Here is a 27,831-nt window from a genome sequence, read left to right as displayed (position 1 = left end):
GGCTCTCCGTGAAGAACAGGGCTTTTTCTGTCTTTCCTACTTATGTTACGTTAGTCGATTTTTGGAGACCTTCTGTAGTCTTTTAAAATAAGATTTGTGATGAGAATTTTCCGTGTGTTTTTTTTTTTTTTCTGTGATCGAGAGTAGTTCTGGGTACTGAGTACACTTGTGACAGATGGTCGCTCTTATAGGGCTTCTTATCTCTTGCTTGTGCTACCTTTTTGGGGGTGTGTGTGTGGGACCTGGTGCATAATTAATGTGATCTGGAGAATAAAGTGAAAGAAATCTGGAGTTTTTTGTTTAATGCATATAAATATCAGTAAACTAGGGAGAACAGTAGACGTTATAGGCAAAAAATACCTATTCTTTACCAGTGAAGAGTGTTCCTTTACATGTTTGACTTGTTATCCATTTCTGATCTCATTGGCAATACTTTATTTTTTAAGTCTGTAGATGTTGATGTATTTGTTTCTTCTGCAATTTTTAGTACAAGAGTTTCTGTTAACTTGCTTTGTGGTCTTGGGGCATGGATACTTGTATTTGAGCAGTGTTTTTTTGTGTGTATAATGCACCCTTAGAGATCAAGCTTAGCAGGGGAAGAAGGAAATAATTTTTAATTACTCTCTTCAATCACTTTTGTTTGTAGGTTAATGAAGATACACTTAAATATTGAAAAAAAAATTTGTTAAGGTGAGCACTGTTAAGCTATTGTCACCCTTAAACTTTGGTTTATCTGTAACCTTGGCTTATTTTTGCCAGTTATCTTAAATATTGTGCATGACAAACTGTATCTTTTTTTTTCTAGTTAGCTTTAATAACTATGGTAATCAACTGATTTTTTTTGAGCCATAATGTCATGAAAGGATTTAGTTCCTAAATTCAATAGCATTAGGAAATAGTTGTCTTTGTGACTACCAGTATGTGGAAAGATTGTCAAAAATCTTAAAGAGCAGCATAAAGCTGCTGCTTGTCCACAGCACAGGATTCATTCACCTTGTTTTTATCAGTCTTATGGGAGCTAATGATGTTAGAGCAACCTAATTCTGATGCAGATATGAACTGAGCAACACAGGTTGGAAGAAGTATCGGGGAATTCCTTCCTTTGGAGATGATGAAAAGAGATTAGTATCTTGCTCTGATTCAGCAGCTGGAGTCCATGGTGCAGATGCAGAAAGGCACATCATGCCAATAAGATGTGAACAAATGGGTGTGTCATGGAAAACTGTGTGAGCTTGGGTAGTGTTTCTTGTTGCACGCTCAAAAATATTCTCTAAGCGGTTTGCTAAACTTGAGTTGGTTTCCTCCTCTAGACACAAACAAGCGAATAGCTTCTCTTTCAGTCCTCTGGAACTCTTTATATTTGTGTGGTGATTTACTCTCTTTCTGAATCCATTTTTAGCTCCAAATACACCTGGCAATGTTTGATGTGGTTATAGAGTGGACAGTTCACAGTCATTTTGCTTTTTAAGTCCATGTTCATGTCTACTGCCTTCGATATGATTCAGACATCTGTGCCAGTTTCCCTGCCTTTACTTTTATAACATTTCCTTTCATTTTAGAGAAGCCCTGCTGCTTTGTAATTAGTTGTGTACTTGAAAAAAATATTCAGAAGTGGGTACTTCATCTCATGGAGTTTTTCTGGAAAAATTTTTCGGTTGCATGTCTTGAGTTTGAACATGTTTTAAATGGGACTTTTCTAAGTGTTTTCACCATTTGTTGGATCTTTTCTGTCACATGAGTCTGGTACTGCAGGAAGCTAAGCTGCCTGTTTCACAGGCCTGGAAGCTGATGCTCTTCATTTACATGACTGAAGTAGCTAAGGCAGCAGCAGCAATGGAAACTTTATCAGTATTGACCTAGAGAAATCTTGAAAGTCTTAATTTATATTTTTAACTTTTTACCAGTTAGACTACTAGTAATTGGCATTGCAGGTTCTAAACAGAGGTTGTATCTGTATATGAAATGGCTAAAAACTAAATGAACAACTGTGGAGGATGAAATACAGTTCATCCTGTCATGTAACTTCATCCTGGTAAGACATTTGGGTTGCAGGTTTTTTTGTGAGGTTAATGAGGTATGCTGGCTTTACTTGTGTGACTGGTCTTCCTGTGATCCAGCTCTCTGAGGTGGGTTGTCACAGACTGCATCATCTTGGGCTGTCATTAATGCTCTGTGTGCAGGTCCTTTGGGTATTCTATCCTCTGCAGAGGCACTTTGGGATTGCTGCCCAGATTTTCTCAGAATGTGCTGATACAAATGTGGTTAGGCAGGCTTGTAGGTGTAGGCTTGCAAACATGGCTGTGACGGCAAAAAAAAAATGCTGAATAACTAGTTAATAAACCAAACCTTGGACTGGCAAGAAACTGTAGAGTCAAAAAGGACCTCAGAGCAGTTGAGTTTGTTGATTCAATCTATATTTTTTTCTGAAGATTTTACTTAAAGATATTAATAGTTATTTTAATGAATCAGATTCCTGTCTTTCAGGTGCCTAACTGAATTCAGCAAATTTGTGATCTAGAAAACAAGCGTCCCCTCTTAAGTGTGACTGGATTTGAAGCGATCGTATGCAGGCAGAACGCCAATCCTGTAGAATCTACAGAAAGATTCTGCTGCATACCTGGTGGATTTGTTAACCTTTGTTAACATATGTTAGTCCTTGAGTTCGGTTCCCTGGTCCTATCTGCTCATTATGAAAAATAAAAGACACAGGATGTTTTACAGGGTGCCTATAAATAATACACTTGCTATATAATTGACAGTGTACTGGAACTGCTCATAGGGTATCAATGTACTCCAGAAATAAATCTTTAAAGAAAACTTCAGCTTCACAGCTATGTGATATGTATCCTCATTTCTTGAATTGATTTTCTTCTACCTCATATAAAACTTGCTAGAATTAATGGAAGTTGGAAATGTATATTTTATTTTCTTCTATGCAGTTAACTGTGTCTCATTTTTCTCCATTTTAATATGCCTTTAATGTGAATGCATGTTCTCTTAAGTCCCTATGAATAGATAAGAGGTTAATCTAATGTGTTTTGCAGTAAAAGTTGTCTTTTGCAACGTATGTTATATATTTGTTTGGAATCATTAACCTTAGCTGTGCCTCAGTTCACAACTGAATGAGTCTTGGGTGAATAGGAATTTAGGAATGAATTTATTTTCTATATAGAAATAACAGTTCTCCAGTCACACCACCTCAGCAGCTCTATAGCAATCCATATTGTTAGACCATATGGGGAAGAAAAGGAGAAAAAAAATTAATTTAGTCTTGTTGTTAACTTGCATAGCAAGATCAAGTGGTCTGTTTGCTGACTGACTCTCTCCAAACCTTTAAATTGAAGTCTAAATACTACTTGAAATTACTGAACTGCTCTAGCGAACTATAAAACCTGAGTATTATTGGGAATGCAGTCTGGATCCTAATGACAGTGTTACTGTACATGTCTGCAGTGTTTCACTGCTTCGTTAGTACACTTGGTATGCTCACTGTATCTGGCCTTCTCAGCAGAAATTTTTGAGTGCTGTCCTTGTTAGACAATTTAAATTGTATGGGAGCAAGACATCTTTTGCTTTCCTTGCTGCTGACTGCATGGGAAAGAGCTGTTTTGATGGATCAGTGACTCACTCTGGAGTTGTAGATTTATTTTTTTTTCATACAGAATCACACAGGGAAGTTCTTTTCTAAGTGCGTATCTGATAAACCTTTTTGTCTCATTTCTTCTCGTTTCTTATGTTTTCTCCTTCCTAAACTGATGATATAAAGATCTCAGTCTCTGAAGAGTGGGATTCTTCTGTACTTCAGATTCTTTTCTTTTTGCTTCCAAGAACAAGACAGGCACATAGGAGGAGGAGTTCTGGGGAGAATACAACCCAGCTGATGAGTCTAATTTTAGTTTTTGGACTGTGACACTGAACTTTTCTGTAGTTACAGATAGGAGTTTGTTTGTTTTCTTTTTATTTTTTCCCTTCTTCAAGATCTATCTATCAGAGTTTAATAAAAGCTTTTCCTGGTGATGTTTTTAGTTTCAGAATGTACCCCTGAAAAATAATTTAAAGTGGAAACTAGACTACAGCTTGGAGTCTGCTTGTTAACAGGCATATCCAAAGTAACTAGTATTTCACAGATGTGAGGAACAGAAGTTGAAATTGTCTCTCTTGGTTTCTTGTCAATCTTATCAAGTATTTTAGGCTGTAATCCTGTAGGAGAATGAGCATCTTGTTCACAGATGTTGGGCTGAATGTTGCAGGATCAAGTCTGGTTTTGAAGTTTTGATCCTGACTGGAATGGCTATATCTTTCTGTGGTGATTTTTGGTGACAGTAGTATTAGGATAACTCTTAAATTTGCAGATATTCCAGTGTATTTCTGCAACTATTAAGTAACTTTATAATTAATGCTTTTCTAAATGTAGAAACTGTACATTTTGCATCTGCTTGGATAAATCGATGCAGATTTTGTTCAGCCTCTTATGCTGCTTTACCAGTGAGTATTTTCTCCCTGTGATGCAATAGTTTTATATTTATGTTTGTGCATAAACAGCAGTTACACTGGTTTAAGTGGCATAATTCACAGTTTCAGCTTAAATGGCAACGTTTTATGATGACAAAACCTCAGAAAGAAAATCCTATTAAGGGAAAAATGTATGTTAACTTTGAGGATTTTTTTTGAGTTTACTGTTGATCTGTTCTGCTAATGGAATGAGCTGGGACAGACTTGTGATAGGGTTTTATTCTTTTTTTTTTTTTTTTTTAATCGTGTTTTACTAATTTTGATGTTTTGTTTAACCACAAATATGCTTTTGATAAAAAGGATATGTCAGGCAGGGGAGGAATTTTTGGAAAGTACTGTGTTGTTAGAAAACAAAAAAAAAACGTTTCCATGAACATAATCAGTTATGACCGGAAATTTTTGAAAGGTGGTTTTGGTCAAATAGCACAACTGTGCTTGTGCTCACTTAGGATGTGAAGTCTGAAGTTCTTTCTAAGACTGTTCTTCATCTTATCCTGATTTGGAATAAGGACATGTTTGAAATAATGGGAAAAAAAATTTAAAACACTGACTAGTGGCTTCCCAGTCCTGTTCTTAAGTTTGTTTTTGGCTGTGTACAGCAGTGACCTAATTTTTTCTAACATCTGAGCATCCAGCAATTCTTGTCATCATCGTTTATCTAAAGGTTTTAGAGGTTTAATGTTGTGGTGGTGTTTTTTTTTTTGTTGTTTTGGTTTTTTTTGTTTGTTTTTACACCAATCAAAATAATGTATTGTGAGAGCTCTTTACGATATAATGAGCTTAGAGCAATGGACTTTGTTGCTTGCCTGTATTACATTCTGTTAGAACTTGGCAACAATTACAACTGAGGCTTTATTTAACACATCCGCATTTCTAGTGGAGTTAATTTTAAAGGGTTTCTTATTAGTATTGGACGCTTTGTCAGTCAGTGACAGAAGATGCTGTAGAGTTGCAGTGGCTGCTTCTCATAGCCTGTCCATTGCAGCATAAGGTGATTTTCAAAGTTTGGTTTGCTTTTGTTTTAACAGGGTTTGAAATGTAGATTGTTTTCCTAGATAATACAGATGCTGCACTTTTCAGTTCTTTTATGTCCTCAAGTATGTGTGTATGAATTTGGCAGGCAAAATTTTTCAGCTTAATTCAGATGTTCTGCACCTCAGTTAACTTCCAGTATTAGAAGTTGTCCATAGAATTCTGCACTTGGAGTAAACAAAGTGAAAGCTCAAGTGAAAAATTCCATCTTGTCCTGTGTGCTTGGTGGTTGTTGATGACTGGAAAAGGTTTGACAGTTACAAGAATGTAATTTGAAATCAGGTGCTTGTTGTCACTTTACATGGGTATTCTTAGAGTGAAAAACCTGTAAGTCAGTTCCCACCCACCCCTAAGACCTGATCTGCTTGGAAAAGTAACCTATCAAAAAAACCAGGAGGCAGCTTAATTTCAAAGTTTGTTTAATTTTACAAACTTGGCAGAATCAAAGATTTTTTGAAAATTGTAGGACATATGTTTTGATATGAATTATTTGAGCTGAGCTGAGCATAGGCTTGTATTTCAGTATTCATCCTGGCAAAACTCACTGTATACAATCTGTGTAGCTCCTAACTGTTGTTTGTATGATACCATACATTTAAGCGCCACCTTTTATTCACACTAAATGTTGAACTCTAGTATTCTGTAGTAGCTGCTCGGCCAATGGTTCTGGTTCTTCATACTAAATATTTGTAGTCTTCTGGCTGACCTTTTATTTCGTTTTGGGAAGCATTGTGAAATGCTGGTGTTGTGTGGGATGCCCGATGTAGCGGGGAGGTGCTTCCTGTGGGAGGGGAAGGTTGTGCTTTGGGTTTTGTAGAGAAGTTGCAAGAGCTCTGTAAAAAGTGCCTGCGTTTACATAACTTGAAAAGTTAGACTGTGGGCTAGATGCTGACAAGCAGCAGCCCTGTACCCTGTGGTTTACTGAGCCAAATCTGTGTTTTGATCTGTTGTGGCTTCTTAAACTGGATTCATTTTATGTCATCATACCTTGGCAAGTGTTGGTGTAGCTCTAGGTGTGCACATGAACAGTTTATGGCAGCATCTTGGCCATGGCAACAGAAATAAAACTTCACACGAGGATTGTGTGTGTGTTCCCGTACAAGAAGAAAGATTTTTCTTTTTTTTTTTTTTTTTTTTCTTTTTCTGTGCTGTACTTACATGTTGGCTTGATAGTATAAAACTCACACAGATGCAAAACCTTGTAAAACTTACACAAGGATAATATGAATGAAGTCCTGTAAAACTTTATTTAAAAAGTGCAGTTCCAAGTGCAGATTTTTCTGTTTCTTTAGTCAGGATGCAGTTCTTTCCAGTTGTCCCCCTAATAATTGGGATTGGGATACTTTTCTTAAATTTGACCTCATCTGGGGACTGAGTGTGCTGCAGGTGATTGGTTTTACTTGTTTGAATGGCTGCTTGTGGATAAAAACTTGGTGGATCAACCCTACCTTGGCCTTGAATACTTCAGCTGCACTTTTCTAATACAGTGTATTTAATTGGTGGCTCATAAATACAGCCTGGGCTGAATGCTGTTCCTAGGGTGGGCAGGTGGCATGTAGTAAAAACAGCACATTTCGTTTAGGAGCAACTGTCAGTCTCAGCTGAAGGCAGTGCTCTGACAGGCTGTGGAAACTCATCCTTTTGCTCTTTAAAATGGTCCTGTTGGTGACTAGATCTCTTTTGAGATGCTGTTATGGACCAGATTTTTTTTCCTGTTTAAAAAACAAAACAAAACCAAACCCTTCATTGTCTTACATCATCCATCTTCTCTGATCATAAGCTTCAAAATTAAATTACCTTCTAGTACTCTGGAGTGAGGATATGGTCTTTTATTTGTATGATTCCTTGCAGTGGTGACATTAAAATGAATAGAATAGTTGGATTATTGGTCCTAATCTTCAAAATCCACAGCCCTCAAATTCCATAAATATATGAATTCATAAATGTTAAAGAATGTCCTAAACAATTCTCCAGTATCTAAGATTTAAAAAAAAAAAAAAATCATTTATTTCAGTTTGCATTGAGAAAGTGAATCTAAAAATGTTTTAAGAACTGTTTTAGTTGGTGGTTATTTCATTTGGGAGTCACAGAAATAGTGTTAAGCTAAGCAGAGGGAGTGTCTGAATTTTGTTGATGTTTGCTTTCTCAAGCTTATCAGGTATTTGCTTTCTAAAGCTTATCATGTTAATATTTATGTAGTACAGTACATTGGGGTCTTTTGGCTGGGGTCTTGGATGTTAAATCAGTGCAAATAAGAATAAAGGTTTATTTGTTGTACACCTTTTGACCATTTTTATGTCATTAACCTGCCCTCCCACCCTTTCCCCATTTTACAGTATCACCATAGAAAAATTGCCAGCAAATTGACCTTTATATATCAAAAATAGCTGTTATGTCTGGATTTGAATTTAACTTAGTTGATTCAGTCATTTATGTCCAAACAGGAAGCTCCATTCATACGATCACAAAGCCTAATAGCTGTTTGTACAGTGAGATTGATCTGATCACCCTTCTCTGTCTTGTGCTATTTACAGTCTGCTGCCAATTCACAGAAAGGGAAGAGAATGGCTGCAAAGGAGAAGTTGGAGGCAGTATTAAATGTGGCCCTAAGGGTCCCAAGCATCATGCTGTTGGATGTCTTGTACAGATGGGATGTCAGCTCTTTCTTCCAGCAGATCCAAAGAAGTAGCCTGCACAACAACCCTCTCTTCCAGTACAAGTATTTGGCCCTTAATATGCATTATGTGGGTAAGTGTACATGTATTCTAGAGAAAACACTACTGAAATAAATACTGTTTTGCTTACTACAATAATTTTAAGAATTTGGTAGTAGTATGCTAATATACTGATTACAACAAATAGCATGATAATATATTCATTACACTTCTGCTTAAGGGACTGTTTATGTTAGCAGTAAGGAAATCCTGTCTAGGGTTGTATTGAACTGTTATTTAGTCTTGATATGTAAATAGAGTAAACCTGGTGTCTGGAAACACAATTGATACCCTGAAAGAATAGGACAGTGACTTTGGCCTGTGTCTGACTGATGAGAAGCCTGATGTGGAATACTGTGTGGACAAGAAGTATTGTAACTTATATCATTGGCATTAAACAAGAGAGTAGGGAAAAGGTTGCCTAGTTTGGACTGTGACCACAGCACCAGAATGTTACCTTGCACTGCTGCATGGATATGGTTCTTCAGTTTAAAACCTTATGAACCATATACATGCTGTGAGTGGGTTAGAGCAGGTAAGAAGTCCTTGTGTTGCAGATAAATGGACAACATTACTAACACAGCTCAGGGAGCTGAGGTTTAAACCTTGGCCTGCAAATCTAGCTGTGGAATGCTAGATGTCTGTTTTTAGGAGATGAAAGGATTGATGTTCTAGGACCTGCTCTCCAGGTGGGTATGTGATTCATCTAGTGACTCTACATGGGGCTAATTAGGGGTTGGATCCAGACATCATCTACCTGAGTACTTCCTAGCTTGAAGAGAAATGGCTAGTATATAATTTTGCCACTCTGCAATGTTTCTTCCTTGTAGATGGCTTTGGAGGATAAAAGTATACTGCAGTCAGCTAAAAGAAACACCCTTTAGTTAAGTAGTTAGAGCACTGGGGTTTTTTGAAGTAGCATGTCCAGGTTTTAATCCCGACTCTGTAAGTGTTGGCATGTGACTTTTCTTTTTTAATCTCTTAAATGTCTGTTGTCTGGAAATTATTTACTGCCATTAAAAACACATGTGGCTTTTTTTGTTACGGCTCCACTACACTCATGCTAAGATAGCAATGTACTTTTAGTGCAAAAAGCTGGTGTTAGAGTTCTATGCCTTTTTCATATGTTTGTGGGAGAGAGTATTTGTTTGTTGCTGGTCAGTGTGACACAGGACCACGGTGGCATGTAACTACAGCTGGCTTTCTCATGTACTTGTACGCCCACAGGTACCTTTTAGGAATTAGTTTATCAGATCAGCTTCTAATACAGAACTAACAGTTCTGCAGTAGGCTATTAAGATGTCAGTGGGTAATTTCTGGCTGTAACATAGCCCCTCTTTAGAGTCATTTGATAACCTTGTCCTTGCTTAAGTATGTTGAGATAGGCCAATAAAAAGTGCTACAGAAAAGGTAGATATTGTCACCAAAGTATTTCTCACCTGGATGCTATTTTAGTACCAAACGGGTGGATTCTGACTTAGTGCATCTCATACAAGTGGTGCTTTAGTGCTGGTGCACAATTACTCAGGAGTGCTTTTACAGTATTGAGTGTCTGTACTTTTACTGCTCCAACTGGTAGTTGCTGATCAAGAAGGGCTTCTATATCATCAGAAAAGTCACTTGTTTTAAAAGATGTTCAGACAGTTTCCAGTGATAAAACCTGGCTAATACTTTTCAAATAAAGTTGATTTGTTTCAGTTCCTTGGTTGTTGAGGTTTTTTAAGCTGTGTCAGTGTGAGGCTGAACTGAATCAATTTGCCTGCCTACACGAGATTTTTTTATAGATTTAATTTCATCACTTTACAGTATAACCTTAATTAAAATGACGTATCCAAATATATAAATTGATTTGTAAAGAAAACAAAGTGCTTTTACATCAGTTTGGGAAATTAAGCTTCCTTGAAGATATGTTGGGGAGAAATTAATTGCCAGTGTGTAATTTAAATAACAATTTATTGCAGATATCTTTCAACATACTAATCTATTTTATTTAGGAAAAAAATCCTCAGTTCATATTTGCAGTTAGGAAACACGGTATCAGCATATGCTGTGGCAGCTTTGCAGTATCAAACAGTTGCTGAATTTCTTACACAGACAGTGTAAGATACCATGTCACAGAAGTGCTTCTATCAGCTTAGGAAATTGGGGGCGTCTATCTCGAGCAGATGCTCAAGGAAAAATTTGATCAGAGAGCCATAATAATCAATAAACTCTACCAGTCTAGACATTATGAACCTTTTCCTGAAACTAAGGATCCAAAGTTGGAAATTTGCTCAGAACTGGGGTTACCAGGAATGTCTTTTCTGCTTAAATACACGTTTTCTTCCATTCATTTGACTTAAAGTGTGAAAAGCCGATTGGTTTCGATCAAGTGAAGTGATACATGCTACAGTGTGATTCATATTCCAGTTAGCAGTACTGGCAATATAATAAAATCCTCTCAAATGCAATTTGATACGGCTTTTCCCTTTCATATCTTTTCAGGAAAGAGGCCTTATCTGCTTTAGTGAAGGAAAATACTCAGTCCTGATAACTAGTCAACCGCAAGTTCAACTGCATGAAATTTAACTGAATATGCATAAAGCAGTGCAAACAGCAAAGATAAATTTTTGGTTACAATTCTTGAAAGTAAACAGATTAATTTCATATAGGAAAAATTGCAGAGTAATTTTGTGTATGAACTTTATCTGTCAAATGGCACTGTGGTTACTTTTTTGGCAGGTGTAAAAGGCCTGTGAATGGCCTGCAGTAGTCTTCAGTGTGCACTTTAGCTCTTGTGTACAAAGTTAGTACTGTGTTGTTTTATTTCATAATACTGGTTTTCTGCATATGAATTATCTTATAGAATCACCATTAAAACTGTTTTTCACTTGTGAACTTTTGTAGGTTTGTCAGGTGTGCTTAAAAAGACAAACATCAAACTTAGCTAAGCAACAATTCAGGAATGTCTCTGGCTGAAAAATTTTTGTTCTGTGTGTGCGGAAATTCATACTTGATGGTCACAGGATCACCTCAAGCTTAAAACTTGATTGATCACACCCAGTATCTTTCTGGAAGTATGTATATTTGGTATATCTTGCAGGACGTTTGCCAGATAATGTATTGAAAACTTAATTTAAAATTGCTAGAGATGCTTGGGATGAAAAGGAGTTGACCTGTGTACTTGTTTTTTGTTTGTTTGTTTTCTTTAGTTTGCCATATGTATTGGATATCTGTAAAAACAGGCAAGAATTGGATAAAATGGGTTTGCAACCCAAACCCAGGTGCATGTACTAGTGATCATAGAATCGTAGAATGGTTTGTGTTGGAAGGGGCCTTAAAGATCATCTAGTTCCAACCCCCCTGCCATGGACAAGGACATATTCCACTAGACCAGCTTGCTCAAAGCCCCGTCCAACCTGGCCTTGAACACTTCCAGGGGAGGGGAAGCCACAGCCTCTCTGAGCAACCTGTGCCAGTGCCTCATCACCTTCCAGTAAAGAATTTCTTCTTATATCTAATCTGAATCTGCCCTCTTTCAGTATAAAACCATTACCCCTTACTCTATCCCCACACCCTCTGATGGAGTCCCTCCCCATCTTTCCTGTAGCCCCCTTTAAGTACTGGAAGGCCACTATAAGGTCTCCCTGGAACTGTCTCTTCTCCAGGCTGAACAACCCCAGGTCTCTCAGCCTGGCCCCACAGGGGAGGTGCTCCAGCCCCGTGAGCATCTTCGTGGCCTCCTCTGGCCCCGCTCGAGCAGGTCCGTGTCCTTCTGCTGTTGGGGGGCCCCAGAGATGGACACAGCACTGCAGGGGGGTCTTACGAGAGTGGAGTAGAAGGGGAGAATCACCTCCCTTGACCTGCTGGCCATGCTTCTCTTGACGCAGCTCAGGATATGGTTGACTTTCTGGGCTGCAAGTGCTCACTGTTGGCTCATGATGAGTTTTCCATCCACTAATACCCGCAAGTCCTTCCCCGCAGGGCTGCTTTCAATCCACTCTGTGCCCAGCCTGTATTTTTGCTTGGGATTGCCCTGACTCATGTGCAGGACCTTGCACTTGACCTTGTTTGACCTTCATGAGGTTTGCACAGGCCCACCTCTGCTGCCTGTCCAGGTCCCTCTGGATGTCATCCCTTCCCTCCAGCGTGTGAGCCACACCACACAGCTTGTTGTCCTTGGTGAGCTTGCTGAGGATGCACTCAATCCCACTGTCCATGTCTCCAACAAAGATGTTGAATAGTGCCGGTCCCAACACTGACCCCTGAGGAACGCCACTCTTCACTGCTCTGCATTTGGACATCGAGCCGTTGACTGCAATTCTTTGACTGTTATTCAGCCAGAAATTATATTAAAAGTAGTAAAAATTCTTTTGCCTCCTGAAAGGAGTTCACATGGGAAGTTTGGTTCTGTATTCTGGCCCCGCTGTTGTAGTTAGGCAGGGAGAGGATTGCAGCATGCAGGGGTGACCCATGCTGGAGCAGCTTGGGGAGAGCTGCAGCCTGTGGGAAGGACTCATGTCAAAGAAAGTTTGTGGAGGACTGTCTCCCATGAGAGGGCAACCACACTGGAACAGGGGAAGAGTGCGAGCAGTGGCAGGACTGACTGCATCCCCCCATTCCCTGCCCCCTGGGCTGCTGGGAGGGGTGGAGGTAGAGATACAGGCTGCAGAGCTGAGCCTGGGAAGAAGGGAGGGGTGGGGGGCGTGGAAGGTGTTTTTAAGGATGTGGCAATGCTTCTCAGTATCCTACTCTGTCTGTTAAGTGGTGGTGGTGTTAGTGTCTGAATTAAATTTATGTTCTCTTATTTTCTTCCCCTAATGAGTCTGTCTTTTGCCTGTGACTGTAATTGGGTGAGTCATCCCTCCCTGTCTTTATCTTGATTCCTGAGCCTTTTGCTTTATTTTCTCCTTCTCAGTGCTGTGGTGGAAGGGGAGAGTGAGTGACTATGTGGTGCTCAGTTGCCCTCTGAGCTCAAACCCCGACTCTTGTCAATAAGCACTGTTGTTCCAGGCCTCTCCCAAATACTCCCAGGTCATCCTATTTAATTTTTTTGGTAACCCATTGAGACAGTCTGGCTGAAGAGTAGTATGTGATGAATTTGTGTGCAGTGTGCTGTATTACCTGATATAATTCTGATACTTGGTATGCTGTCACCAGGCAGAAGGATCTGGAGGGAAAGAAGCTTAGAAAGCAAACCAACTTTTTTACCCACAACTATTATAGATACAATGTGGTTTCATTAAGATTTCATTAAAATAATTTTGTGTAAATTAAAAGTAGCCTCTCCTTCAGGAAAGGTCTGTGCTAACTACTATGGCTTTTATCTCAAACCTCTATGTAGGGTAGACTAACTCTGCTACTGCCACACTCCAGTGTTTTCTTTTGCCTCTGAGAAGGCAGTCATTTCTTTTCTTTCTTCTGGTGAAGAAGGTAGAAACAGTTGAAACCACATAATTTCCTCCTATGAAGGGCAAATCAATGCTATTTGTGCTAACTGGTAAATACTCTGAGCTAGATGGGAAGAGGAGAGTCATGAGCTTAACCTGTAATCATAGTCAGGCTTGGAGTTTAAGTCATTGTCACGCTAGAGGCACAGAATAGCACTAAATGCATGGTGTTTTCTTACCTAAGAATAAAAATAAAAGCAGTTTTCTATCTTAGACTGTATTCTCTCTCATTACAAAAAATAATTTTTCGGGGAAAAATGTAAAGAAACTATTTAAATACTTGGAATAGGTGGAAGGTGTGTCATCTTTCACAACCCTGTTTATAATCACAGTTTCTTTAACTGTGTGGTTTACACCTTAATCGCATGGTCACATCACTTGGTCAGTGGGAACTACTTGTTATGAATGCTGCCTTTAAAAAGGGGGCTTGTTTGAGGAGAAACCTACTGAACTTACTGCTACAGTGTGTTGACTGCTCTCTAGTTTGGTCTGCCTCTTTTCTTTAAGCTCTTGTGCGTTAATTAGAAGATCTTTTATTTGGATTGCTTTTTTGTGGTGCCCTTTCTCTTCAGAGGAAGGATATAGTACTGTGATACAAATGCAGTAAGAAGTGTCATGTGAAGCTTCACTGTGAGAAGAAAGAAGCAGTTGGTTCATTCCAGAAACAAATTTCCCAAAATTGTGAGAAGAGGATGCATGACTAAATGTGGCAGTTAAGGCATACAAAGATGAGTTGCTGCTCAGATTCAGCATTTCTGGGTTTGCTGTCCCGTGCCTTCTGTCTCCCTCCTGCCAGCAGCATTTAGATAAATGGGTAGCAGAACTATTTTCTGAGTGTTACTATTTTAAAATGTAGCTATTTTTAACCAAATGCAGTTTTATGACATGGACTTGGTCTTTAATTCTTAAAAAAATTCACTTGCTATGTCTTCATATTTTCCTCTTGGGCAAAATGCAGTATATGCTGCAGTTGGTAGACACAGAAGAGGGTAGAGAGTATGCCACACTTAGAATACAAAATACCCTTTTTTCTCCTTTCAGCTCTAGAGAATGCTGATTCCTGTACTGCTTCCTTAGTGTCGTAGGCTTTTACTAAGCAGCTTTCTTGGCATATGGATACCTTCAGGTAACTGTTCTGTCTAAAGCTGGTATCTCTGTTTAGCAACCTACATAACTCTTCACTGAAAACAAACAAACAAAAAAAAAAAACAACAAACAAACAAAAAAAAACCCAAACAAAAAACCAAACCCCCTCCAGCCCCTCCACCCCAGAAAAACCCAACCAAAATCTGATAGCAGCTTGCTTGAAAGGAGACACTTCATTTTGAGGTTCAGTTCACTCTGAGTATTAGTCTTATGACAACATGTCAATTTGTGTTCATAATTTAGAATACATTGTGACTGTCTATATATTTACAGTTCCACTTCTGTGTCCTTTTGCAGTACTCTTCAAGTTCTCTGTGGTTGTAATTAGTCCCAGAATTCTGACTACTAGGTATGCTGTATTACAGAAACAGCCTCTGAATTGTATGGCAGAACTAGAATCAAAAGTCCATTTTATTTGTTCAGACAATACTGCAAATCTCTGTAAGGAATTCAGTTCTTGGGTTATTTATACTTAGAGTGCCCAATCTGTTACACATTTGAAATTCAAGAAACAGCTGTTGAAACTGATGGCAGTACCCCAGTAATGAGTAAATTATTGGCATTATTTTCACTGATATGTGCAGATGTTGATAACAGGATTTCTGATCTCTGTTTATAGTTGCACTGTGCCGTGACTGGGTAAATACTAATTTCCTTGTGTGCAAGTATATTTAGATGTCTGCTTTCTCAGTTTAGAACTAATTTTTCAACATTTTCTGAAGGGCAAAATATTTGCCATGTTAATTCAAAGTACAGAACTTCTTGGAGTGAATAGCATTTGTTTGGGCAGCTTTGGCTGTGTGGGAGGGTGAGAAGGAGGTGTGCCTTGGTGTTGCCATGCAAAAACATCACAAAAACGCAGTACATCTTAAAGCCCTCTGCACTTATGCTGCCTTCAACAGCTGTTCAGTTGGCAGTGGTGAGACAGGCTAGATGGAAGCCACCCTTTGTGGTGATAGTACTGGTGCCTCTGGCTGCTTGAGACTGATAGGGATTTTGGCATTGTGCTCTCTGAATGGCTTGGCTTCTAGGTTGATTTCAGTGGAGTGAATTTTGCATGAGCTGTGTGTTGGGGCCATATCTGATGCAGGAGTGGTCATTCTGCATGGTGACAGAGGTGTTTTCTATGTTGTTGCCTTTTGTAATAGAGCAGATGAAGAACTAGTCTCGCTCTCAGGACAGCATAGCTGTCCCAATCAATTCAGAAGACCCCATTTGGCTGAGTTTATCCTTCAAAAGATGCTTAATAAGAATTAAAGATGTACAGGGGCTTTTTGTCTCTCCTCTTATGTGACTTAAAAATAAGCGGCTGTTTGGTTCCTTCTGGTTTTGAGCTAACCTCCAGTGAAGATGCCAACAAAATCTTCCTGGTAGCTTCTCTATCATATCTTTAACTACAGTGAGCTCTAAAGTGTATCTTTTAAAAATCATCCACTCTTGAAATAGGTGATTTAGGCATAGACAGTTTATTAAATCTCTGTGTAAACTGTTGTGTAACCATTGTGGTGACTGGTTATTCTGAGAATTAGACACACTGAAAATAAAGGTGCCAATTGTTGTTAAAATGCTTCTGCTATATCAAATACAGTCTTTCAGAAGTCTGTCCTGTGGTATTGGTACTTTCATGTTGTGGCCAGGTAGTTGTCTGAATAAACTGAAATTAGGACATTCAAGGCTTAGGCTGAAATGAAATGAGTAATTCAGTAGTGCACTGGCCCTGCATTGAGTCAGGAGAGATCGGAGTTTTGATGGTATTCTGTGGCTCATGACTGGCTGCTTCAGAGCAAGTTGCTTTGCAAGTCATTGTAAGATGGTCCCTTTAACCTCATAGGATATGGGTGAGGGGGAAGTTAAGACCCCCCCAAATCAATTTCCTGGTAGAATCCAAGCAATTGTGCTATTACGTTCTGGCACTCCAAGAGATGGTGTGGTTTTATTAAGAAATATTGTGAACTCTTTCATGAGCAGACTTCTCATTTTTAGACTAAGCCTCCAGGAAATGTTGAGTAATAATATGAACTGGACACAAGGGATCTGTAACAATGCAAATGAGCACTAAAATGTTTCATAAAGAGGATGGCTTGTAACTTTGATCCTGTTCCAGAAACCTCCGTTGTATGCAGCATGTCAATAAAACTCAGACACCTGAGTTGGCAAAAAGGTAATATTGGGTGAGAGGAGCTGGGAAGCACCTTGGTGGTACACAAATAGGCAGTGCTGAAAGGCAGTCTGTGAGCTGCTGCTTACTGTAACAATGAGCATTGCACAGTGAGAGGTTTTCATCTAGCTGAATCAACAAGTTGTACATGAGGTCATGAGCTGGTTAATACATGTGTTCTTATCTAGCAATGTTTAACTTAGCTTTTCTGCTTATTATTGTTTTCACAGTTTATTTTCTCTAGTGGGGCCTAAATCTGTACCATTTTGGCATGAGAGTCAGCACAAGTTCTCTGCTTCCTTGGGCTCCTGAATAAGTACTGAGTGGTGGGTCTGTGTATTTGTAAGGTTGGCAGAATGGGTCTTCTATAGTACTCCTTATAGCTGAAAGCTTAAAGTTACAATTCTGTTTCTTGGTGGCCTAGCACTAGAGCACTACTACTGTATTCAGGAAAGAGTTTATTCTCTCTTGTCTTTGTCTTTTTTTTTTTTAATGTGTCTTAGAATGGTTTCTTTACCAGGGCAGGAATTGGGCTTCACTGACCCTGCTGCTTACACTTAACCAGAAATGTACTTGGTGAGTTAAAAGGGACCATACATCACATCTGAAGAGTGAAAATAGCATGCACAGCCTAAATCAAAGGAGAGGAAGTGCTTGTTGCAGACACAGGGCTCAGAAAGCTCTGGATGGAAGTGGGTGTTAGTTACTGTTAACCCATGTCTGAAGGCTATCCAGTAAGAAGACTGTTTCTCAAACTGTAAATCCCTTGTGTGTGGAGAATCCTTCCAAAGGGATACGTGTTCTCCACATCACGTTTTCTTCTGACAGAGGAGGTGCAAATGAAAACAGAATGTAATGATTTAGATGAGAAATCTGCTGTGAGAAATTTCATTTCCTGGTCCTTTGTTTTGAAGTAGAATCTCATTTACGCCATATACTAATTACATCATTTGGCTGGGTGAGAACAAAGGGAATAGAATATCGCTGCTAGTATGTCTGAATTTGAGCTTGTCTTCCTTTTCTTCCGCAACGAGACAGTTTGGTAATGAATTATTTGCCTTTTTTTTTTTTTTTCTTTTTTGGCAGAGGCATTGTCAATAAAAATTAGATTGGTACCACTTTGGGAATAGGGCCTCTGCGGCAAAAATGCAAATATTGCAGTATGAAGTGTGTTGAAATCTCTCTCTTATCAAGTCACAAGAGGGAATCGTAAATAAGAGTGAAAGGGAACTACTTTAAATGTCTCTTTCTCTCCCCCTCTTCAAAATCTAACAATTAGAGCAAACAGCTGCTTTAAAGTGAACATCTAAATTCCAGCCCAAACTCATGAGTGGTGGAGTTCATTGCTCAAGCTTCTGCAGTAACCTTGGCTATCTCGTGCTGCTTCCCTGTGCAGTGTTACAAGCATCTGTGCTGTTTGGAAGCCCTCTGTTTAAAAGGCAGAAATGTGGTGATAATCTTCTCATATTTTGATTTGTATTTGGACATATTTTTCACTCCTTCAATGTATCCTGCTGTATTTTAGTTAAAGTTGTGATCACGTAGAGAAGAATGAACTTCAAACACTTCTAAAATATTCCTATGTAACATGGCTGTGTTGGAGTGCAGTTACTGCCCTCTAAAATGTCTTGCTTTTACAGAAATTATCCTAGCACCACTCAAGTACATTATCATGTGGCCAAGGAGCAGACTTTCATGTGATAGAATAAGGTAAAGAAGATGGCAGAGTTTAAATACAGATACAGTAAACAGGTATTCTTAGACTATAGAGTAATGGAGGAATAAAAGACTGCATAATAAACTCTACTTAGTTCTCCACCTGAAGGTGAGTCATGGGCTACAGCAAGAAGGAAGGGTTTAGAGAGATTCGACTTAAGTACTGGAATTAAACATGGTTGTGCCACGTGGGATGTTCCGCAGAGAGAATTGTCCCTGACTAAGCAATCAAGGGAAGGTGGCAAATAAAGCAGAGACGAGGTGCTAAGAATGTCTGCAGATGGTGTGAGAGCTGCTGGAGCTGGCTCATGATGCTGTGGTGCTGTGCAAACTAGTTAAATGTCTTCATGGAGATTCTGCTTAGGAGTTCCTGCTCTTGTCACTTGTGTATTTGGTAGAAGGAAGGTGGTGAACGAAGAAGATGAATTCTGTAAAATACAGGTGTTTGCTAAGGAAGCTGTTGCTGTAGAATGTCTGCTGTGTTGTATTAACTAACAGCATGTTACTCTGTATGCAACAGTTGCTAGAAGGAAACTGTTGTAGTGTTGGGTTTCAGGCCATTTTAAAAAGCTCAAAATAAAAATTGTAGAATCACAGAATGTTTTGGGTTGGAAGGGACCTTTAAAGGTCATCTAGTTCAACCCCTGTGCAGTGAGCAAGGACACCTTCAACCAGATCAGGTTGTTCAGAGCCCTGTCCAAGCTGGCCTTGAATGTTTCCAGGGATGGGGCATCTACAGCCTCTCCGGTTAACCTGTTCCAGTATTTCACCATCCTCATCATAAAAAACTTCTTCCTTATGCAGGCTGAACCTACTCTCTTTTAGTTTAAAACAATTACCCCTTGTCATACTGCTACTGGTCATATTAAAAAGTCTGTCCCAATCTTTCTTATAAGCCCCCTCTAACTGCTGAAAGACTGCAATAATGTCTCCTTGCAGTCTTCTCCAGTCTGACAAAGCCTAACTCCCTCAGCTTTTCCTCACAGGAGAGGTGTTCCATCCCTCTGATCATTTTTGAAAATGATCGAATTGATACTGTAAATGATCAAACGGATGCTGTACAGGAAGGTAGTGATGGTGACTTTAATTTAAGAAACTATAAATGATTTCAGCTTTTGAAAAGGCACATCCTCAGACGAATGTGCAGCTTGTCATATCTACTTTATGAAAGTACTTGAAAAATTATCTTTTAATGTTAAATATATAAATGGTATATTTGTATCTTTAAAAAGGTAAGTAAATAGGCTTTGTCTATCATCATTCCTATCATCTATTGTATCTGAATTGATCTTTGCTTGGCATACTGTGGGTCTGATGTCTTTTCTAGGAGCATATTGCAAGTTAGCTTCTTGAAGACGTAACTACTGATAGAATTTTACAGAGATGGAATACTTCTACATAAATACTGACTGACTCTGAAATTGTATCTTTTTCAAATATTGGAATATACTGTGTTCCTAAGCTGTTTTATAGTAGCTAGTTGTCCCAGTTTTTACGAGTGCTTAATTTAGAGCTACATTATTTTCTTAAGTATTTTTAAGAAGCTCAAATTATAAATTAGCTCAGTTAAAAAGTCTGTGCCCAGTGTTGCTGAATAGATGGATGAAACTTTAAATGTAATGTGACTAGTATAGCTGTAAGTGTCAGAATAAATTCTTCTATAGTGTTTTGTTCTTAGCTGCAGGGAAGTTGTTGGATTTTTTTCGTGAATGGATTTCAGTGCCAGGCACTTAAGCTGACCTTCAGTAAGAGCATGAGTGCACTGCATTGTGATGGAGAGCTCGGAAATAAAGATTAGTAAGGGCACCATGTGCTGGATTTTTGACCTGCAGAGTCTGTCAGGGAAGGAGAAGAGGATGGGCATGTACCACCCTGTTGTGAAGTGGACTTCAAAGTACTGCTTTATTTAAGTATCCTAATGAAAGCAGGTATGAAAAAAAGGATCAGTGTTCTGCTTGCTGGAGAGGCTGCTGAGCAGTCGGGCTATGGTCTTGAAGAGGAAAGCTCTATGTGCATCGGGTCTTTTTCTGTGGTCTTAATAAATGCTAACAGGTGAAGGAACTGCTGGTGTAAATGCCTACAAATCCTAGGCTGTGCCAAGTCTTGTCCTTGATTTATGCAACACTGATAGCTTGACTGTGCTTTAATATTACTAGTATGGAGAACAGCCTGTGTGTCCCCATCTCAAATTATGGGCCTGCAAAGTGTGTTTAAACCATTAAGATACAGTGAATGAATTAAAACATGTGATGCTAATTAGATTGGAAAATTGTTCTGTGTGCCCTTCACTTGAAGAAAGGGAGTTTTTTACATCAATTGACTTGGGTTTGCTAGATGGATAGGCTTTTTTCTCTGCTATACTGAAACTTGCTTTCACTTGGAAGAAGACTGAGACCTAGGCCTGTTTTCCCCTTGTTACGTAAGGGTATGTTAATTAAGTCTTGTTAAAACACTGTGGATCAAGTCCACTCCTTGACATCTAGATGTAAACTTGCAGAAGCTGGTAGAGCTATTTCTGTCCATGGAGAAAAAAATAGAAAAAGTGGCAGGTTTTTTGTGTTCTTTGTGTTTTGATGAGAAGAAAATGTAGGTACATGAATTTTAAAACCAAATGAAAACAAAGGCAGATAAAGACATCTGAATAACTTGAATTTTAAGAAATTTGGGGTTAGATAGTATTTTTTTAAATTTCAACCTTGCTTTTTGTTACAGGTTATATCTTAAGTGTTGTGCTCCTAACTTTACCAAGGCAACACCTGGTTCAGCTTTACCTGTACTTTTTGACTGCATTGCTGCTTTATGCTGGGCACCAAATTTCCAGGTAAGAGTAAATGGATTAATTTTGTTAGCTTGATTTGGGAATTAGAAAAATAACTGGTATTTTGTTAATATCTTATATAAATGGGGTAGGTCTAGTTTTGTAGAGGCCTTTTTTCTATGCCAGACACCTAAATATATCTTGTTGTTCTTTGTCTTGTAAAAGTTTATGGAATTAAATATGCAGTCAAGTAGTTCTGGTGTATTTTCATTGACTTAAAAGGAATTTAGAGCTACTTTTCTGTAGAGTGTAATGTCCACTAATCTGAGGGGAGAAAGCACTTGCCACAAGACTAAATGTGGCCTCTGATACAGTAATCTGAGTGCTTCAGTGGCTCAACTAACATGCTTTCAACACTGGAGCATTTTGCAAAGCAGGCGGGATGTTACTGGCACCTAGGATGAGAGCTAATTGTGATATGGAAGAAGGTAAAAGTAAAGTGATAGTGGAATTTATTCTTAAATTTATCTTTGTGTAATATATTTTACAATAGAAACAAAGACAAGTGTTTTGGATCTAAAACACAGAGCAGGAGGCTGGAGAACTCTGAGTTGATAAGACAAAGTCAACCATCTTCATTTGCTTGGCTCCAGGGGACTCTGTTGAAAGCCAATGTAAACTCAATACTGACAAGATGTTTAATTGGAACCAAAGAGAGTGCCATCACATTAATGGCTTTACATGGGAAGCTTTGAAAATATGGACTTGAGCCTGACTTATTTTGGTGCTTGCTGATGTGAAACATTTAAAAATGTGCATTTGATTGATTTAAGTGAAGAGATAGGTTTGTTATTTCTGCATTGAATTTGTTGTTCCAAAACATTTGCTGGAGTATCTCTTACTTGGTATGTTGCAGTTCAGGGAAGTGTTAATGAAGGTTTTGTGGTGACTTGACATGTCACTGTTGTGGCTGTCAGAGTTGCAGTTAATGATTTCCTGAATGGATGCATGTGCAAGAGAGAGGAATTATGGCCTCCTCTTGCCTGGGTAGGAAGAAAAGAGGTTTTTTTTTATCATCCTCAGGGGAGTCCTGAGTTATAGAGTTGAAGGCTTACTTATTAGAAAAAGCAACCTAAACATTGTTTAAGAACTTGTAACAAAGCTATTAAATACCCATCAGATACAGGGCTTTGGCCCACAACATTTACAACTAACAATCTTTATGTCATTCTCAACCTTTAAATTTTTTAAAAGAAAAGGTGATGGTATGGATTTTGGTTGATACGTTAAGGGATAGGACTGTGTTTGATTTTAATGCCTTCTTTGCTTGTGTTTCTATGCAATGTGAATTGTGACTTATATTGCTTTGTGAGGTTTGAGACTTTACAGGCTTCATTGAAAAATGTGAGGTAACTATTGCTTGGACTGTTCATCATATTTGTACTAAGCTTTCTCTATTTGATGCTTCTGGAGTGAGTTAATAAAGACTTTAATTAAATCTTGCATCAACTGGCACAAAAAAATGTATTTAATTAAAAGATGTCTTGGATTCAAATAGTCCAGCAGTATTCCCTAGCTATTTTGCAAAGCAAATGCAGTTTCTAACACTTCAGAGTGAGCTTAGCCATTCCCTAGATAAAAGACTGACTTGGTTTGGAAGGAAGCACTGTGCAAGGGGTTCTCAACAGCAGCCTTTGTATAATGTGGGGAGTGACACTTGCATTAGCTTTTCAAAATAACTTTTGAATCCCATTTGTTTTCATATTGTAAGTAGTAAAGTGTAACACATAAATATAATGTTAGTGGAGCTATTCCTTTTATTGCCAAAGCTATCCAATTCCAACTGATGTTTCTGTTTGGCAGACTGATCATAACAAGGCATACAGTAGTCACATGTGCAAACTGTTCCTGAGTGTTTTTCGTTAATAATTCTGCTCAGAGCTGAAAATCTACAGTGAATTGCTTGCATGCACTAGCAGTTGGAATGCTATTTAAGACAGATGAAGAGGTCTCATATTGAGGCCAGTTTAGTTAACGCAAATTATAGAACAAGACCAGAATCAGCTGGCACTTATGACTGCAGTGTCCTGGAAATTCTGAGCTGTTGAAAGACTTCAGCTTTCAGTGCTTTTTTTCCACCCCAGAAATAGCTTGCGGTTCATCTGCAAGTCTGGGAATAAGATCATCTGAATTTTATAGTTAAACTCTGACTCCAGACTTCCAGGTTTACGTGACCTTGACAAGTCACCTAACTTGTTAAGTGCTTGTTTCCTCATCTGCAAGACTGAGAATTACCTTAATGTGTAAAGATTGATTATCTGATGTTTGTGAATACTTGGAGAGTTCAAGAAGATGCTACATTTGTATGTAGCATGTTAACCTGGCAATTTGAGTGGAGATAATACACCATCTGTTTATGGAAAAAGAAGTTAGCTTTAAAAAACAAAATACTGCTCCTCCCGACAAGGAAAATGTATGCTGGTTTTATTTTATATGTAGCTGCACAACTCTTTTGCTTAAAAGGATCACATTTCTTTTCCCCATTTCCAGAAATAAAACTCGGGAAAATAAATCCTGGAGTTACGCAGAAAATAAATGAAGCAATTAAACACACTGTTAATGCCAAAAAATTGAATCTACATCATTATCTTATTTAATGTTTTGCAGTTTTGTTATGATTGTATTCCAAGTATTGAGCCTCACAGAGCTTAGAATGAGAAGACTGGGGAGGGGGAGAGCAAGACACTGAATTGTTTCTTATGGATAACCTTAAAATACACTTAATTTTAAGGTTGTCTGGACATTTAAAACCTATGAGAGTGTGTGTTTGATGGCAGAGATTAATCAGCCAAAGTAAATGTCAGCAGTATGAGTCAATTAGGTCAGATAACCAATGTGCCTTTTGTCAGTCAATTACAAAGCATATTTTTAATAACAGAAGACCTTTCTACACTTTCAGTAGCAAGAAATGGTCATGTGTGAAGCACTATATCTCTTTACCTTTATAGGGCAATGTTAGTCATGTGTGTCCGTGAGTATATGTTAACAGTCCAGCAGTTTGATTAAATGAGGCTGGGAATGCATCTACAGAATGAACAGCAGGCAGTCTGATCTAAACTTTATATCCTAATTTTCTAAAGTAATAATGTAGTTTCAGTCATTTAATTAACGAGTAAATAATGATTTTAGCATTCTTGTTTTCTTACACTGCTGCAGTAAAGTGAACAATTCTCAAATGTAAAATCTGCAGCTTAATACAGCTTTAATTGATCAAAATTGAGTGCAGGCACTTGTTCTTCTCAGCATCTTGTATGGCACTGCAGCTGTTAGAGGCATCTTCTGATTGGTGTCAGTGCCAAAAGATCCTTGTGTTTGTACTAGTAATAAGAGAATCATTGCTTTGACTTGACTTATTCAGACATCATCTACAAATACTGTTTAAAATAAATTTAGGAGATCTTAAAACATTGCTTCTCCAAGCTGGTAGGCCTAAAACTCAATTAATGAGAGTTACTTAAAGAATTAAGCCAAGTACAGACTTCTGTGCAGGTGACTGAATCAGATAAACAATGGCAAGAAATCTAGCTTGAAGGAATTTGGATCATCTCCAGGTGTGTTCCTGGTGTTGAAGAAGCAACTGTAAGTGCAGCTTTGTTGGTATGTCTTAGTTAAGTTGTGTAAGGTCATCTTGCTACAGTTGGTATCGTGGATGATTTTGTAACCTGTTTCCTAACAGATACAGAAGAAACTTGATGTCTTCACTGCTTTCCTTCTAGCAGTTTAGAAATAGCCAGTGTTTTTCACCCTAAATTTGAGGATGGAGCATGGTATTGCTAATACAAAAAGCTATCATCAGCATGTTGAAAATGGTGTTATTTTTTTCTCCCATTGTAACTCTGGTGGATTATCCTGTTTGTATTGCTGATGCTTTCAGAAAGTGCCTTCTGCAGGTTCATATGAAATAAATAAAAAAAATACCCAACATTGTCTCAAAGATTACATTCGTATGGCTGTTGAAGGATGCTTAGCTATACCTTGTTAACAAGAAGGAAAGTTCTACCTGGAATCAGTAGTCTTAGGTGCCTTTTCAGTTCTCATGTGTTTTTAATTGTAGGTTACAGTCTAGAGAACCCATTTCAACATACCTTGCATACACTGTGACACTTGAAAAGCTGCAGTGAGTAGGCAGGGTTGTCAGCTATGAAGAACAGGCTTTGAAGTGTTTGTTTTAGTACTTTGAGATTTATGTCTTGAATTCCAGAGATTTTTTGCAAATGAAAATGTGAATACCTTAGCTTGGGGTAGCAAGCTAATACTAGAAGAAGGATATATTTCCACGTTTGTGACAAGTGAATGCTTCCATTAGCACCGAGTTGCATATTTTTCTGCACTGAAATAAAAAGAGCAATTCTTGTATTGGTTGTGGTTTCCAGTAGTGTTTGCCTTGCTTTTATTGCATCTGTTACCAGCAAGTGTAGCTTGCCTCACCGATCTAAATAAATACCTAATAAATGGAGTACCATGCACCTCAAGTAAACAGACTCTGCTAGCTCCATGTGGGGTCAGATCAAGCGTGTCTGTCTGGCATTCCCAGGATGTGGTGCAGCTGGACTTGAATGTCTGGGCTGTGTCAGGCAGATACAAGCACAGGCCTAGTTGTGCTGCTGGTGGCAGTCGGTAATGTCCTAACAAGGGTGGAGCAGCAGCCTTCCTGGGAGCGGGGAAGGAAGGGTCACAGGACAAGGCAGAAAAAGCAGCTGGAGAGCCGGATGCAAAGGGTCATGAGCATTGCCTGCTGTCTCATGGCAGGGGATTAAGGAGCCACTGAAGAATTACTACTGTGCTGTTCCAGGATCACCTTCTGAAAGTGCAGAATGCTTGGTCTTAGCATGACATTGATATTTGAGTTATATTGCTGTTACATATGTTAGCCTGATTGAAGGCAGAGCTGATGGATGATCACCAACAGCAGAAAAAAGACCAGTCTCTTCAGGTTCTTACCTTTTTCTTTGGTTGCCTGAGCCCACCCTGCTAGCCAGCCTTCTCTGAGAAATTATAAATATCCTGGCAGATTTTCAGATTTACTGCATCTGTCAATAGCGATCTATCAGTTTGAGGGTATCTAGGTGGTCCTCCAAGTTTCTCAGGACAAATCTAAACTTTTAAATCATGTTGGATAAAAGGATTATGAAGGAACTCTGTTCCTAGCTCTAGTCCATGGCTGTCACTTTTCTTTCATACCTACTTTTTAATTCAATGCAATGAGATTGTTAGGTGCAAAATACTATAAACTTTAAATTTTAAGACCTCTCTGTCAAGCTCTTTTTTTTTTTTTTTTTGACATGGAGCTTGTGGGAAAATAAATTATTATTAGGAAGAAGAATACTTAATAAGGTTACTTAAAAATGGAATGGTGCTTAAGAGGTTTTGTCAATAAGCTGTTTCAGGCCATGCTCTGAGGAACAGCTTGAATGTCCTAGAGGATTTTTACAGCTATGCCAGTGAGTCTAATTACAGATAATACTTCTCTTGCTTAAGTCATGCCTCAGTTAAATTCTTACATCAGCAAGGCTGCTGTAACAGTAGTGTTAATATTGCTTTCTGTAATTTAGTTAATTGACTGTGACATACACTGAAGTTACATATGTGTGGAATGAATAAATTGCTTCTTACCTGATCAGATGGATCTTAATAGTTTGTGGGTTTATTTTTTTAGGGATTATGTGAGGAGCGAATTGGAATCAGGATATGAAGGGCCAATGTACTTGGAACCTCTCTCTATGAATCGTTTCATGACTGCTTTAGTAGGTAAGTGATTTAAATATTTGTGATGCAGAAGAGAGCTCTGCTTAATGCTCTTCATTGAAACCTATGCACGTTTTACCTCTTTGTTTCAAATCTCTTATCACTTTTAGTAGCTGTGATTCTCATTAATATGCAAGAGGCATGGGAGGCTCGGTGTATTCTGCCTGGCTTTTTCTATGCCACTGATTTACCAATACTCCCATACTTGCAGCTTTGACGTATTTTCTAGGTCTGTTTGTAACGTTCAGCCCCTATGATGTTCTCAGACTTGCAGTCTGATTCAGGAGGACTTAATTGTCTATAATAATCTTTAGGTGGAAAGTACTGTAGAAATTTTAGCAGTAATGTGTATTTGTAGTGCTTTTGTCAATGAAAGTGTTGTACAAGTATTTATTTTTTTTTGTTGGCCTTGTAGATGAACACTATAATTCTTTTACAAAAAAAACCCCAAACCTGATGAAATAGATTTGTGGGTGTGTGCATGGAACTATAGGGTACTTCTTTCTTCTTTTTTTTTTTTAAAAACAGACTGACAGGGATTTTTCAAATTAAAGAGTAACA

General features: G+C 38.5%; 1 protein-coding gene across 4 annotated transcripts in view; it reads left to right on the top strand.

Moving 5' to 3' along the window:
* Nucleotides 1-27,831, top strand: part of RNF145 (ring finger protein 145) — a 48,617-nt gene that overhangs the window by 1,049 nt on the left and 19,737 nt on the right. For 3 of the 4 annotated variants that reach the window (XM_042790172.1, XM_033006204.2, XM_033006203.2), the window contains exons 2-4: nt 8,079-8,292; nt 21,420-21,528; nt 27,182-27,273. In XM_042790172.1, the coding sequence (XP_042646106.1) occupies nt 8,109-8,292; nt 21,420-21,528; nt 27,182-27,273 (385 nt within the window). In that variant the 5' untranslated portion in view covers nt 8,079-8,108. Of the gene's footprint in view, nt 1-646; nt 691-8,078; nt 8,293-21,419; nt 21,529-27,181; nt 27,274-27,831 lie in introns of all 4 variants that reach the window. The other variant, XM_033006201.2, reaches the window with a different exon arrangement.

This window comes from Tyto alba, unplaced genomic scaffold (genome assembly GCF_018691265.1).
Source record: "Tyto alba isolate M040663 unplaced genomic scaffold, T.alba_DEE_v4.0 Super-Scaffold_17, whole genome shotgun sequence".
NCBI lineage: Eukaryota > Metazoa > Chordata > Aves > Strigiformes > Tytonidae > Tyto > Tyto alba.
This window is presented reverse-complemented; position numbering and strand designations above follow the sequence as displayed.